At 46.3% G+C, this 16,541-nt stretch overlaps 1 protein-coding gene across 7 annotated transcripts in view; it reads right to left on the reverse strand.

Moving 5' to 3' along the window:
- KCNE2 (potassium voltage-gated channel subfamily E regulatory subunit 2) overlaps nt 1-16,541 on the reverse strand; it is a 270,860-nt gene that overhangs the window by 72,537 nt on the left and 181,782 nt on the right. For 2 of the 7 annotated variants that reach the window (XM_045036652.1, XM_019839406.3), the window contains exon 3: nt 11,537-11,679. The exons of the other annotated variants lie outside the window; for them this stretch is intronic. In XM_045036652.1, the coding sequence (XP_044892587.1) occupies nt 11,537-11,584 (48 nt within the window). In that variant the 5' untranslated portion in view covers nt 11,585-11,679. The remainder of the gene's footprint in view (nt 1-11,536; nt 11,680-16,541) is intronic. 7 annotated transcript variants of the gene reach the window in all.

Here is a 16,541-nt window from a genome sequence, read left to right on the forward strand (position 1 = left end):
TTGGGTGCCTGCTATGTGCCAAGCACTAGGCTGGGCCCTGAACATACTACTGTAATAAAGAAGAGTTGGGACTTCCAAGTTGCAATCAGGCATACAAGATCACAGATAGGAGAGCACTGGTTGATGTTTTCTGTCCTGCCCCTCTTGATCAGGGATGCCAGTGTCTGGTAGGAAACAGACATGGTCCCTTCAGCATGGCACATGGTGCACCCCATTGCCTCTCATCCCTCACCTTAGCAGTAACTCTCCTTGGGCTATTTGAAATTCTCTCTCCTCCCACGGTTCTCAGTGTGTCAACTATTGTAAAACTTTGTATGGTACTTTCGTCTCAATGACCAGGGGTGTCCCACTGATATTTATTTGGTGGAAGCCACGAATACTCAACATTCTGCAATGCCTGGGACAGTCCCCTGCAGTAAAGAGTTATCCCACATCCTGCCAACTTCCAAATGTTCCACCAGAGCTTCCCATAGATAAAAAAAAAAAAAAAAAACACACACACAAAGTATTTCTTGCAAGGTTCTAAATATGCTGAATTCCCTGGAATGAGACTCCCATATAAATTGAGGGAAGACTGTACTTTGTAAAGAGTCAGTCACTATTTGGGACACCATGTCACCAGTGACAGTGCCCCATGGTATTTGAGTTGCCAGCACAACTCACCTGCGGCAGGCTGCATTCTTATCTGCTGCTTTCATAGAAAGGCTGTGCAGACACCCAAGAATCTGACTTGAGCATTACATTTTCTACCTTACTCCTGCCTGAGCATTTATCTGTGGAAGCATACTATCTTGCTATAAATTACTTCCCACATCTTTTTAAGTCAGAGCATTATATTGATCATTTAATTTTTTCATGTTTATTTATTTATTTAGAAAGAGAGTGTGTGAGCAGGGGAGGGGCAGAGTGAGAGGAGAGAGAGAATCCCAAGCAGGCTCCATCCTCAGTGTGGAGCCTGACACAGGGCTCAGTTCCATGACCGTGAAATCATGACCTGAGCCAAAACCAAGAGTTGGATGCTTACCAACTGAGCCACCCAGGCACCCCTATGTTGACCATTGAAAATATAATGCATGTATGCAGGGTGTCTGGGTGGCTCCGTTGGTGAAGCATCTGACTTTGGCTTGGGTCATGATCTCATGGTTTGTGGGTTTGAGCCCTGCATCAGGCTCTGTGCTGACAGAATGCAGCCTGCTTTGGATCCTCTGTCTCCCTCTCTCTCTGCCCCTCCCTCTCTTGTGCTCTCTCTCTCTTTCAAAAATAAACATTAAAAAAAATAAAAAAATATAATACAAGGCATGTACAGAGATTAGATTCATTTCTGTTATGGGCTGAATTGTGTCACCTCCCCCTACAAGCATCCAAATTCCTATGTTGAAGTTCTAACCTCCAGAACCTCAGAATACAAATTTATTTGGAAATAAGGTCTTTATGGAAAGAATCAAATTATAATTAGGTCATCAGGGTGGGTTCTAATCCAATATGACTGGTGCCCTTATTGAAAGGGGAAATTTGGACACAAGCATGCATAGAAGGAAGACAATATAAAGAGACACAGGGAGAAGATGGCTAGCTATACATGAAGGAAGAGGGCCTGGAACAGACCCTTCCCTCAAGGCCCTTAGAAGGAATCAACCCTGTTGACATCTTGGTCTTTGACTTCCTGTCTTCAGGACTATGAGACAAAACTTTCTGATATTTAAGCTGTGATACTTTGTTATGGCAGCCACCCAGTTCATTTGTTATACAAACTCATATAATTTCATTCTGGAAAAGTACAGGGGTATGAGAGGTAGCATAAAAAGAGGGCATTGGGTGTGATGGGTTGAGAATAACTGTCCAATTCAGACTCTCAAACAGCATTTTTTAATACAGCTCCAAACAGCAATAATAATGCAAAAATTGGTTTTGGTTTGGCAAAGGCAAAGCATGGGTAATTTCAGTGTCAGAAATAATCAAAGTATTAAATATCTAGCAAAAGAAAAGAAAAGTAAACCTCTAACTATGGTGATTTCCTGCATGTGAGAGAAATTGACCATAAAGCAATTAAAGTAAGGTCAAAAAAGAAAGAAAACCTTCTATTTCGTACATGGAAAAACGCTCTTAAAACTCTGCCTGCTATAGACAAATAGCCCCACTTATATTTGTATGGGTTTTCAGTTTATTCCATTTAAAAGTCCTGAGAGGGGCTCCTGGGTGGCTCAGTCAGTTGAGCATCCAACTCTTGGTCTTGGCTCAGGTCATAATCTCATGGTTCATGAGTTCAAGCGGCGCATCAGGCTCTGTGCTGATGATGCAGAAGCTGCTTAGGATTCTGATTCTCCTTCTCTCTGCCCCTCCCCTGCTTGTGGTCCCTTGCTCTCTCAAAATTAATTAATTAATTTTTAAAAAAAGTCTGGATAGGCAGGGCAGATAAAAATTATCTTCAACTTACAAATGAGAAATCTGTGGCTGGTTTTTTTTTAAAGGTAATTTATTTATTTTGAGAGAGAGACAGAGAGAGTGAGCAGGGGAGGGGCAGAAAGAGAGGGAGAGAGAGAATCCCAAGCAGGCTCCATGCTGCCAGCACTGAGCCCTACATGGGGTTTGAACCTACGAACCATGAGCTCATGACCTGAGCCAAAACCAAGAGTTGGACACTCAACTGACTGAGCCACCTAGACACCTGGAGAAATCCATGGCTGTTAAAGTGATTTGCCCAAGATAAAAATTGAATTTCTTTACTGATTAAAATTATTTTGGTTGCGAGAAGTAGCCACCAATTTGAATTACTCAGACATAAAAAAAAGTTTTGATGGTAGAGATCCCTCCAGCCAAGGGAGCCATGAGCAGTTTGCCATGGGAAAGCCAGGGCCCAGCCCGTTCAGGGCTTTCCCTACAGGGGGTTGAGGGTCTTCACCCAAGAGGTCGCTATGATGATGACTCCACAGCCAACCTCCAAGATTGAGTCTCTGATCTAATTTCAAATTCCCAAATGAGAGGCTTTGATTGGCCAGTCAGGTGTCTAATCCCATGCCAACCAATTATGGTCATGTAGTATCAGCAAGACAAATGGGGACCAATCTTATAGATTAAGGGGACAATTTCTAGAAAGAGGGAAATCACCATGTCGCTGGACAAGTCCCCAGAAGTTCCACACCTTAACTGCCAAACACCGACACGTACCAGTCTTCCTGTGCATCCTGATATGACCCTGGGTAGCACGCTACAGAACACAGAGGCACAAAGGCACACTCATCCACTCTCCAGGAGAAAAAACAAAGTCATGTCCAGATAACAGTTAGCAGATGGACTAGGAGCTTCTCAAACTGAATTCCTTTCCTTCAGGGGCTCACAGACTCACTCCAGTCCCCAGCCTCCCTTGGAATTAGATGTGGCACATGACAAAGTTCTAGTCCATGGACGTGAGCGGGAGTGTTGGGTATCATTTCCAGGTCCAATCCTCCTCACGCTTCTCACTCCACTGACACGACATATGCAGGGGCCTTGGCAAGCTTCTGTAAACTGAATATGGACAAACCACAACACGGAAGGAGCTTGGGTCCCTGAGTCACTTCTTGGAAAAGAGGTACCAACAGATCAGGAATGTATGTGAGATTGTAGGAGAGCAAGAAAGAAGTTTCTATGGTGTTTAAGCCCTAGTACATTCTTGGTATCGGTTTTATAAGAGCTACCATTATCTTAACGGACACAGAAAGTAATGCTCAAGGTGCACTGTTCAGAGTGTTCCCAAACTCCAACTGATGTTCATTCCTCCCCTTCATTCCGTCATGGTCATTTCTTCCAGTTCTGTACCCTAGGGACTCTGCTACCGCCAATATACATCACGTAAGGGAGTGAGGAGAAGGAGAGAAGAAACAATATTAGAGATGAATCAGAAGACCAAAGTGAACACCTGTTTCAGTAACTCTGTCCTTTGCTCATGGGGAACCCTCTTTTCTCTGGGAACTCCAGAAATGGGGTACTGGCCGCCCTGTTTATACTGCATGAACTTGCAGAGCTGACTGGGGAAGAGGACCCATCCCTCACCTTAATGGGCCAATCAACTTCTTTATTCTGGGAATTTGGAATTTGAATGAGGGTAACAGACACCAGGAGATGGGAACTAACCACATTAATAGCAATATTCTGCAGGAAAGGCCTAGTAACTCCTGGGGTTGACATCAGTAGGGCAGCCTAGTTCCCATCTTCTTTGGGTTGACTTTTCAACTCCTCCCTGAATCACACGACATGCCAAGGAACCTTCCAATAAACCCTTTATGATGAAACTTATTTCAAAAAACTATAACCAAAAGGACTCCATCTAATGAGGAAGGTAGCTCCAGAAGAAGGGCTTTGCTAATTCCCTTGGTACCCAGAGGAGGAGCTCTTCAACCATTCATTCTTTCATTAAAGACTATTTATTGAGCTCCTACTATGTGCCAACCATACTGTGATACCTACTGAGGATTCAGTGACAAATCCAGTATCTGCCCTCTTGATGCTTATAGTCTAGAGGGGAGAGAGGTACTAGACAGGTAATCTCACTCATGAACATAAAGTTACAGAGATATGGACCCTTAAGGAAATATTCAGGTCTATGAAAGAGCTTAGCAAAAAATGGAGACTTACTTAGACCTAGGTATTTGAAGAAATGACATTTGGGCCAAGTCCTGAATACCGAGGAGGTATTAACTTATGGGGGAAAGCAATATTAACACAAATATTTATTTACAGAACTCTGTGGTGGGGGTACACAGGGAGTACCATAGAAGCCGAGGGGAAAAAGCATTTTACTCTCTCTGAAAGAAATTGAAAAGGCTTCTCATAGGTGGTTATATTTCAGTTGAGTGCTAAAGAAAAAGAAGATGGTTGCAAAGAAGAAAACGAAAGAACCCTCCACGCAGAAGGAAAAAAGGATGTTCTGAGGCATGAAGGCATCCAAAGTTGAGAACAAATAGTTCTGCGTGGCTGTAGCACTTAGGATATTTTTGAGGGAAATGGTCAGTGAGGAAGCCATAAAGGGCCTCACCTAGGGGGTGGACCCTACCCCAAAACCAGTGGGTAGTGGAGAGTCAAAGGAAGACTATTGCAGGGAAGTGTTTCAATAAGATTCTTGATTCAGAAGTTAATTCTAGATTTTATGAAGAACAGATTGAATCTGAGAGAGAATGGAAGCTGAGAGGATAATTTGGAGCCATGAACTGCTTCTGTGTTAACCACTGTCATCTACTAAATGGTCCGCCGTAGGCCTGAAGCCCATCATAACCTGAGTGTTGGGGGCAGAAGGAATAGTTTGAAGTGTCTTTCCAAAGCCCTGCACTGCCACCTGGCTCACCGCCACATTCTTGGTTGACACGAGACACAAAAACAAATAGCCTGGGTTAGTTAGGCCCCAAACTCTACACCCCAGATTTGCACTACCCTGAGAATGAGGCCCAAGTACTACTCACATAAATTTGAAGAATTCCAGTACGATTCTCTTCCCAAAACACAGTAAATAATTGAATTTTCCTAATTTTACATATGTGCCCTCTATAATTTAAAAAAAAAAAATCTTTGGTCCCTTTTCCACTTGTAGGTTAGAATTAGAATTTCATATTGAACACTGACTCTGCACTAATTACATAGTTATTTTAATTGATTCTCTCTCTCTCTTTTTTTTTTTTTTTGGAGAGAGAAAGTAAGAGAGTGAGCGTGAGTGGGGAAGACGGGCAGATGGAGAGAAAGAGAGCATCCCAAGCAGGCTCCGCTTTCGGCATGGAGCTTGACGTGGGGCTTCACGTGGGGCTTGATCCCACAACGCCGGGATCACCACCTGAGCTGAAATCAAGAGTTGGTCCCTCAACCAACTGAGCCACCCAGGTGCCCCTAAATGATTCTGTCTCTTAAAAAGTTTGAAATCCACTGAGCTAGATGACACAGTTCATGGGGAGAGTGGGAAATGAAGCCAGACATCTTTTGGGGGTGGATACATAGGAGGCTCTGAAAGCGAAGGTTGTGCTTGAGCCAATGGGGGCCTTAGGTAGTTTTGAGCTGAGGAGTGGCCTCATGACAGGCCACAGGAAGACTTCCCTGACCACCAGGGCCCAAAAGGTAAAAGCAGAACTTCTCAAAACGTGGTCCCCTGCCAACTAGATCAGAATCCCTCAGGAACAGGTCAGAATACATGTCAGATCCTCAGGCCACGTCCCACAACCACAATCAGAGTCTCTAAGGAAGGGGCCCAGGAATCAGTACTTTAAAGACCTCCAAGATTTGAACGCATATGGGAATCAAGAACTGGTAGACTCGGAGGAGAAATGAGAGGTGAGGAAACCAGTTAGAAGGCTGGAGAGTCCCCAACAGAGAGGCAGCAGGGAGCGAGCTAGAAGGGAGGAGACGGAGTGGGAGGGTGGGATCTGGAACAGGACAGCGGTTCAATGAGTCGGGACACATGCAAGAGGAGCCCAGCATTTCTGAGCACGTGGCCAGGGAGCTGGTGGCGTTATGGACGGAAACAAGGAACGCAGGAGAAAAAGCCACCTGGGGGAAGAGAATATGTGTCCAAGTTTGATGACTTTGACGCTGAGGTGCTGACAGGGCATCAAAGCCAGCGTGCGGAATAACGTGCCACCAGCAGGTCTCTGCGTGGCATTGAAAATCTATGGCCGCCTGGCACTTAGCTTTCTCCGCTCGTGGCCACAGACACCTCTAGCCCACCAGCCATCTGCAGAGACAGGTGCTCGTCGAAGGTGCTGGAAGGTGTGGGGCCGGGGGAGAGGAGAACAATCCGAGCCCTGCAGATCTGGCCTGGCTGCGTGGAACCAGCTCCAGGCTCCTGTGCTGCCTGGGCTCCCTTGTGACACCGTCTTCCAAAAGGCACCCCATTTCCCTTCCTCTTGTACTCTGGCTGGTATCTCTATACGTGTCGCCATTGAGATCACTCGCCAGCAGGGAACTCTCAAAGGCAGCTTCAAAATCCACACAGCTGTGCTCTAAACTCCGCCAATTATATTTGACTGCAAAGTCAGTTGGGGCCAAAACCTGGGAGTAATTTCAAGGACACCTTTTAAGACCAAAAGAAGGCCTTTTAGAATTGACAGTTTCTGTAGATCCAAGTCACCCGGGGCCTTTCATCTGCACATTAACACATGCAGAACTCGGGGAGGGGGCTTGTCTGAAAACTCAAATCATCAGGTTTTCTGAAACACACACATTTTCTTGTTTAGCTTCCAGTCCACCAACGGGGTCATCTGGGGAATATCAGTGCCGGAAATGCATCTAGAGGTTTCCAATTAAAATAAATTGCCTCAATCTTTGCATCAGCGATCTTTGAAACTGTCAGTGATGTGCTTAGGGCCACAAACTGTTCACTCTGGGGTGAGCTCCAGGCTGAGCTCCTACAGAGGCCACAGGCGAGGAAAGAAACATCAGTGAGACTCAGTGCCTCCCCCCGGACCTCATGAATGGAGTCACAATGTCCAGTTCTCAGCTTCAGGAAGCTCTCAGCAGAAGCCTTGGGAAATCTACCCCAGCGATCAGTCCCCAGGCCTGCTTCACTCTGGGGCTGCCCAAGGTTTTCCTGTCTGTGTCCGGGGACTCCTGGAGCCACACAGGGTTTTGTGGCCTCCCAGACACCCTTTCTCTACCATCGACCAAATCCAGCTGATCCTTTTCTTCTTCTTCTTCTTCTTCTTCTTCTTCTTCATGCTTATTTGAGAGAGATAGAGAAAGAGAGAGAGAATGGGGGAGGGACAGAGAGAAAGGGAGATACAGAATCCGAAGCAGGCTCCAGGCTCTCAGCACACAGCGCGATGCGGGGCTCAAACTCACAAACCATGAGATCATGACCTGAGCCAAAGTCAAACGCTTAACCGATCGAGCCACTGAGGTGCCCCAACCAGGTCTTCTTAAGGACAAAGTGACTCCACATCCCCAGCACCTGGTCCAAGCCTCCTCTGGTCTCTGATCTTTGTCCCCAGGCAGAGTGGCACATAGAACAAGGGTGCATTTACCTTGGTCCCCACACCAGATCATGAACACTCAGGTTGTAGGTTTTCGTTCTGGAATTCTCCCCCTAGCATCACAGCCCCTGAGAGGCCAGGAAGAGCGCAAGTTTGAGGCGAATTGCCGTTGTGTTGTTTACAGACCTTTCAGGATGTGATTGTTGAAGACAGGTCAGGACTGTTTGTGTTGACACATGCGTATGTCACCGTCTTAGCCCACCAGGACTGCGGTGACAAAGGACTGCAGACAGCAACAGAAATATACTCTCTCACAGTTCCGGAGGCCGGAAGCCCAAGATCAAGGTGTTGACAGGGTTTGGGTCTTCCGAGGCCTCTCTCCGTGACTTGTAGGCAGCTGTCATCTGGTTTCTTCACACGGCCTTCCCTCTGTGCATCTGTGTGCTAATCTCATTTAAGGACCCCAGGCAGATGGGATCAGGGCCCACCCATATGACCTCCTTACCTTAATCACCTCTTTAAAGGGCTCATCTCCAGTACACTCTGAGGTATGGATAGTTAGGACCTTTGGAGGGGACACAGTTCAGTCTGTGACGGTCACATAGCGCAGGAGGCACCCCCTCCCCACCCCCCGTTCCTTGCCGATTGGCCAGGCCATCCCCTATTACATTCCTTGCAAACTGCAGGGCTGGGGACAAGAGAAGTCAGCTGCTTCTGGGTCACAGTTCTGGTAGAAAGTTCATTCAAAGGAAGTGTCTGAAATTAGGAACTGATAGATCCCTATCCTCACCTATGTGGTCACCCATCCGCCTTGGTCATGGGAGGTCACCAGGTGCCTTTCACTGGGAATGCAGATCAGCTACTCCGGCTTATAATGGTGGCCCCCCAGCCTTCAGAGAAGATTCTTTTCCCCAAGAATTCACACACCTCAGGCAACAGACATCGTGTTAGTGCCAGCGCTGCTCCTGTGTCTGCCGGGGATCCGAGCAGCAGATACAGGCCGGCCCTGAGGGCCTGTAATCTCGCAGGATAGAGGAGGCCGATGGGGGGGACCCACATGGAGAGGGGCCGAGGCACCAGCCAGAGCCTCCTGGAGGCTTCATACAGCTGTTTGAAGAGAACTGTTTTGATCCTCACGACCGATGAGCCCAAATATTTCAGGAAATCCACTCCAAAAGGAAAAAAAGACACCGACATCTAGAGAAACACTGCTGTTTGTGAACAAGTACTGTGAGGTGGAGCCCTGTGTTAGGAGGAGGGGAAAGCCGGGGGCCCGGATGAGGAAGACCTGGGGAGAACGTGGCACCTGAGCTGAGCCCGGAAGGGAAAAGACCAGGTTGATCGCAGGCAGGAGGGAGGCCCCGGAGGTGGAGGGCACAGCCTGACGCGGGGACCAGATTTAGATGCCAACCAGCCGTGCCCAGGGCGAGCCCCGTTCTGACTGACGCAGAGGCAAGTTTTTCCAAATGCAGATATGAGGATGCTGCGTGGACCGTACAATTTCCAGAAAAACGGGGAGCTGACAGCAGTGCCTGTGGCCGAAACAGGCCCACAGACAGCAGGAGAGGCCAGCCTGTTCTCAGACTCAGCACCTCTTCGGCATCTAAACCAAAGCTCCGCTCCACTTTCTGGCAGGCCCCGGACTCGCTCTCCGCTGTCAGCATTATTGCTTTCCAGGAATCTCCTGTTTTTCAAAGCATTTTTGCCAAGATGTGATGTTTTGCAAGCCCCAAAGCCCATCTCCCTCCTCCCCTGTCAAACTGATGAAACCATTCATCTTGCAGCCCCAAGCAGTCCCCCCCACCCTGCCCGCGCTCCTCAGCTCACCCCAGGATCTGGCGGAGACCCAGGAGTCCCGGAGGCAGAAGACAGGCCCGTCTGTCTGAACCAGAGCTGGCGACACGGAGGGGCTGCGGTATTCTCACTACCCAGTAAAGACAACTGCACACTGGCAGATTCTCCCAAGGGGCATAAATATCTCCAAGGCAGCCTTTGAGTTTTGGCAAGAGACAGGGTGGGAGGGTTTCTGAATATATTTTGACATGAATTAAGGGCAAGGGGCCCTTTCTAAAATATTTGCTTGAGGACTGCGTTTGAAACTTATTCCACTGCTTAGTGACTCCCACTCCATCTAAATGAATCAATACAGTAAAATATTTATCGAGATTCCCATTTATTAGGCCAGGAAGACATAAGCTGGCTATGGAGGAAATACTTAAGGCTTTTCAATTCCTATACCTGGAAATCATTTGAAGCCAACCTGAACACTGAATTCTGCCTACAACTACACCTCATCAACCCAGGCAAAAAACACCTTAAGGCTGGAGAATGTTATTAGCATTTATTAGGCTATGGGGCAGGCATTGTTCTGAAAGTTTTATATGTGTAAGTGTACATAATCTGAAAGAGACTTCCATTTTACCAGAAAAAAAAAAGATCAAATTTAACATTAAAATAACCTGTGACTCTTTATGCTTTACATCCATGGTGATATCCCATGGAGGTAAGTACTGTTCCACCATAAATCCTGGAATGATAATAAACTGTACCTTTAATCCCAGGCCTAAGGACTAAATCCAGATTGTTCTACCCCAGCATTCTTGGGAGGCCATCCAAGCTTTCAACTAATCCAAGACTCAGTTTTTCCTCGCCTGTATACTATACTATACTATACTAATCATACTACACGACCCTATTCTGTTCTATTCTATTCTATTCTACTCTATTCTATTCTGTATTATTCTTTACGACAGTATTCTATACTATACTATACTATACTATACTATTCTATACTATGCTAAGCTATTCTATACTATACTCTTCTATAGTATTCTATAGTATACTATACTATTCTATAGTATTCTATAGTATACTATAGTATTCTATAATACACACTACACTACACTATAGAGAATTTCCAGCTGCTGGCAGAGTTTTTGGTAAGCAGTCACTCTGAGAAATAACCCTGGGCCTTTCCTGGAAGCCTAACCAAGGCCTGGGAGGGCAAGCAGATGGACAGGCTATTTTACTCCTTAGCTAGCCCCAGGGTCATGGTCTCCCCAGCACCAAGCACGCAGCTTTGGGGGAACAGAAAGGTCATTCAGTAAGAATACTCTTTAGGAGTGTAGAGGGTAAAATGGCTGCTGCAAGCCATAAATAGCATTAGAGTGCTTTTCAGAGAAGCTACCCTGTCCGAGACTGCTGGCGCACTGGAGTTCTATAGGATTGTAAAGTGATAGATACCGTGTCACAGACGGAAGAAAATCTCAGAGGCTATGTAAGTTTGTGGTTTTAAAACTCTAAAATTGTTTTCACTATGGAAACCTTCTTCAAACAGAATCTTGCATGGAAACCCCATACATCGAACCGCAACTAGAAGACTCTCTGACCCTCGACCCCAACTCCAGACACCGCTGGTGTAGGGGAACAAGCTGGGCCACTGCCTTCCTGTGGCTTGCCTCTCTGCTGTCACTCAACTGTCAGCATGGGAAGCAGAGAGGAGTCCCAGAGCCTTCTAATATGGCAGCTCCATTGAAGAAAGATGCCAGGTCATGTCCTCGAGGTGGGCATCTCACAGTGGCACTAGGCAGCCAAACTCAAAGCTCGCATACCTCCATCTGGGATTCACAGCATCTTGAGTGAAGTGACTTTGCCTGCATGGTCCTTCCTGCCCATCAGCCCCTTTGGCCAGTAGTTCCTTGGCAGGTTGGCCTGACCCAAATGGTTGGTACAAATAGTGCAGCAAAAATCACACCTGTTGGCAACGTAGGTCCATCAGTTGTAATAAACACATCATGGATACAACATCAAGTATTTACTTTATATCCGTTTTTCTTATCTATCATGCGTATCATAGTATCATTATCATACTATAATAGAATTCTTCTCTTAGGGCATCTGGGTGGCTCAGTTGGTTAAGTGTCTGACTTCAGCTCAGGTCGTGGTCTCACAGTGGTGAGTTTGAGCCCTGCTTCAGGCTCTGCACTAATGGTGTAGAGACTGCTTAGAATTCTCTCTCTCTCTCTCTCTCTCTCCCTCCCTCCCTCCCTCTCTCTCTCTCTCTCTCTCTCTCTCTGCTCCTCCCCTGCTCATGCTCTCTCTCTCTCAAAATAAATAAACTTAAAAAAAATAGAATTCTTCTCTTTTCACTGGGGCTTAGAGAGGGAACTTGCCCTACTGTAGATGAGGTCTCTAGCCAAGTCAAGCTACAAATCAGGGTGCTGCCTCAGCTTTTTTCTCTTCCTCTATCTTATGTCTTTACCACCACCACCTCCCCCCGCACTTCCTAACACCTGTGTCAGTCCTTCTGTCTTTCAACACATTGTTTCAATAATATTGGTTGAGCACCAGTTGTATTCTTGGCACTGCTCCATGTACTAGGGATATAACAATGAACAGGGCACACAGGGACCCTCCCTCATAGAGTTTAAGTAAACAAACAAATAATGAAGTTACATCTCATGATAATTGCAATGAATGAAATAAACAAGACGCTGGGATAGAGAATAACCAACCTCCCTCATACAATTTTAGGGCCATACCCCAAACCAGAGACCATCAAACTCCTGATATGCTCCTGACAACTGGAGAATTTGGCCCTGGTTAATCCTCCTTCCAACCTCAGAAAAGAGATGTCCATGCCCAAGAGAGGCTCTTATTGTAACCACCCACCCACCTGTGTAGAGTAGGACAAAAGAGAATGGCAGACCTGCCCGGAGGAAGTGCCAAGGGGAAACAGGAAGTGCCTAGCAGGAAAAGAAGCCCAAGAAACAGGAAGTAAAGGAAGCATAGATCGCCTGGATCTTCAAGTCTTCAGCTAGTAAAGGGTTGATTCTCAACTCCTCCGAGTCCTAACCAAACACATCAGGAAGATGGTGAAAGGGATGGGCAGAAGGGCATATTCATGAGGCTTTCTTCATTTATGAGCTAAGGGGGGATCGCAATGAAGCTGAGTGGAAAGTTCCCCCTCTCATCCACCCTGAGGGAACACGTGACTCTAGTAGTAGAAGTTCAGGCACTCTAGCTAAACTTTGCCAGCAAGGAGAAAATGGAAGCCTCAAATACAAAACAGTAATCAGACAATTTATTCACCTTAGCCCAAGACAATACCAACTATGAGCCGTCAGACAGGCAGCTGCCATATTTCAGAGAAATTTGCAGGAGGCTGGGATCTCTGTCAGAAATGCTTGCAGATCTTAGAGAGGGGACAGAGAATGCAAATATATTGAGGGCATAAATTTGCTCACATTACAACTCAGAGGCTCAAAGAAACAATCCTTTATTTTCTCTATAACTTCATCTGCTATTCCTCATGAGCCCCCCACCCTGCTGGGCAGTGGAGGCAACCAAGACTGGCCATTAACAATAGTTCAGACTTCTCCAATTTAAACGGTCTCCTTTCAATGTAAACATTCAGTCAGTTTATTCAAAGTTCAATTCCCTGTAAGGCTGGTCTTAACAGTCTCTTTAGGACAGTTCAGATTTCCTCCGCTGTTTGCTCCGCTACTTTCCAATATGGCAGCTAAGCGTTTGCAGGAAATGTAAGGATTTTGTGACTTTGAAGAGACAAAGTAAGACATCTCTGAACCTCCCTACTGGAAAGGGAGCCTGAATCTCCCCGGTCAGATTTTTTGTCTGGCTTCTGTCTTCCCCTTCAAGGATATCCAGGCCCATCTGCTGTCCATTCCATGCTGGAGGTGAAGACAGCTGGGGAGGGCCAATCTCTGGTTTTCTTCTGACCCACCCAGCTTATGTCTTCTCCAGGCTGCTGCAGGGGAATCCTGTGAAACAGTCTCCTCCCAGAGTCCTAAATTGTGTTTCTCTCAGCTTATGCAGCAGGGCTCCCATCACCCCCAACTCTGGGGTTGTAATTGTAACGGTATATTAGGACTGGGGTTTGGTCTCTTGCCTCCCCTCTAACCCTTTAACTGTTAGCCTGCTACCAGTTCTCCCTTGCCATTTTGGAAATGGTCAAGATCAGGATTTCTCCCAGAGGTCAGAAGCTTCCCTATCATATACCCAGGGAAACATGCCATGAGCTTTGAGGTTTGGGGCTGCCCATGCCTATCTGGGTATTTCTGGTAGCCTCATAAGACAACAGTGTTTGAGCAAGATCCTTGATACTTGACCCAGTCTTTTTCCTTCTCATTTCTTTTCTGTACCCACAATGCCAGGCCCAGGTAGGGTTGGTTCAAGCCCTCCCTTCCTGTCTATCGTATCTTTCTCCCACCCTGGAACAGCAAGCTCCAAGGCCTAGTTGTCACTGGCTAAAGTCTGTCTCTTCCATAATTATGGAAACGTTTTCAGGATATGAGCCCTCCAGACTTGGTTCCTGGTATGTTAAAGAATTTTGAAAGTCATCTTCCTTTCTACAAAGTCTGGTTTTCAAAACTATTGTTTTGCTGCAAAATCTTATTTTGGATGTCAGAAACTTCTTTCTCTTTGCACCCTGACAGGGCAGGCTTGACTCTTTCCCAATCTCCCCCTGGGGGAACGAATAGCTCAAACAGCGGAAGGAGAACTAGGAGGATTTTCTGCCCACAAAAATGCAAAAGGTAAAAGAACATTAGTAGTTTGCAAAAACAACACCCCCACCACCACACCCACACCCCCCCCCCACACACAAAACCTATCCCCATTTCATAAATCTAGTACTGGACTCAATCAAATGCTTGCCTTCAGCCTGATTTTCTCTTTTTCTCAGAAGAGAAATGCAAATACTTCAGTGGATAAGAATGGGCCTACCAGAAACCCAAAGCCTATTTTGCTTCATGTCTCCACTGAACATTTACTCACCCCTGCTTCCTACTCTCAAACCATCTAGTGAAGGACTGCAGCCATCCTATGACTCCATGAGAGCACGGGCCTTGCTGACTCTGACAGGAACTTGAGGGACAAGTTGGTGTCTTTTTGATGTCAGAAAGAGGGAGAGAAGGACAGATGGATGAGGCTGGGCTTAGTAGTTTTACGAAGTAACCAACTGATGGCTGATTTTTTTTTGCCAAGAGATGGAACAGTTTCCAGACTAACTGCCACAACTCTTGGAGACTCTGTGAAGAAAGAAAACTGCAAGTCTTCTTCAGTGCCCTCCGTATGGAGGATACAGTAGGAAAAGTCAGGGAAAACCAAAGAGAAAGAGCACCAATGCTGGCATGGGGATGGCTTTCATTCACCAGCTTCTCCAGGAGCTGCTTTATTTTTTTTTTATTTTTATTTTTTTTATTTATTTTTGGGACAGAGAGAGACAGAGCATGAATGGGGGAGGGCAGAGAGAGAGGGAGACACAGAATCGGAAACAGGCTCCAGGCTCTGAGCCATCAGCCCAGAGCCCGACACGGGGCTCGAACTCATGGACCGCGAGATCGTGACCTGGCTGAAGTCGGACGCTTAACCGACTGTGCCACCCAGGCGCCCCACAGGAGCTGCTTTGAAGAGTCAGAACTATTGTTACATTTGATGATGTCCTGATTCGTGCAGCAACTTGATTCTCAAAGCACTATGACATCTAGCATCTCCTTGTATCCTCTCAAAGTCTTGTGAGGTGGGGACAATGAGCTGTACAACCATTGCCTTGACAGATGGCATCAGCTTCTGGGGCACCAAGAGGTTGAGATGCTCAAAGTTATTTGCTTCAGTGGAAGCAAAGTTATTTGCTTCAGTGAAGTGTTGGTGCACGCTTCAAAACATCCCCCTTGACCTCCAGGGTAGGTTCCTCCCCTTGTGTCACAAAGCTGTTGGGCAGAAATCTTCATAAAAAGGCAGAAAGTTGAGTGGCGCTGCTGAACAACTGAGACAGTGGGTGCTCATAAAGTCATGCTAGACTCTGAAATGGGAAACCTGGTTTCTGATCCTGGCTCGGCCACTGAGTGGCCATGTGACTTTGGGGAGGCCCATAAAATAGGTATCATCAATCAATCATCATCATCATCCTACTCTACTCACTTCACAGGATGGTTGAAAGCATCAAAAATAAGCTTATCTATGTGGATGTATGTAGGCATTTATGGAGGAACATGTCATGACACAACCAGAGCTTTTGGAGATGGTGCTATGACTACTCAGTACTGGTAACTACAGTGTGCTCATGCTCCTGCTTTTTCGAAACTCATTTTGGACATCAATCCTGGCATCTCTGCTTCTTCTTTTTTTTTTTTTTTTTGAAACTTATTGTCAAATTGGTTTCCATACAACACCCAGTGCTCATCCCAAAAGGTGCCCTCCTCGATACCCATCACCCACCCTCCCCTCCCTCTCATCCCCCATCAACCCTCAGTTTGTTCTCAGTTTTTAAGCGTCTCTTTCTGCTTCTTTATCTTAGGAAAGAAAGGGGAGGAAATGGTGTGCAATAAGGAAGATACAGATTAGTCCTTTTCTTCTTGTTTACAGATGGCTGGAGGAAGGAACATGGCATGAATATGGTAAAGGGTGGGTGGGGGCCGTAAGGGTTCTCAGTCTGTACATTAGAGGAACACTCTGCAAAGCACCTTTTTACATACTTTTCTCTTTTGGTCCTCACAGCAACCAAGTAAGTAGGTAAGCAGAACAAATAATATTACCTGGGTACAAGACTGAACAACAGTGTGACCATGGCCACATGGTCCTGAATGCAAGCCTCCT

Source organism: Felis catus, chromosome C2, assembly GCF_018350175.1.
Source record: "Felis catus isolate Fca126 chromosome C2, F.catus_Fca126_mat1.0, whole genome shotgun sequence".
Classification (NCBI taxonomy): domain Eukaryota; kingdom Metazoa; phylum Chordata; class Mammalia; order Carnivora; family Felidae; genus Felis; species Felis catus.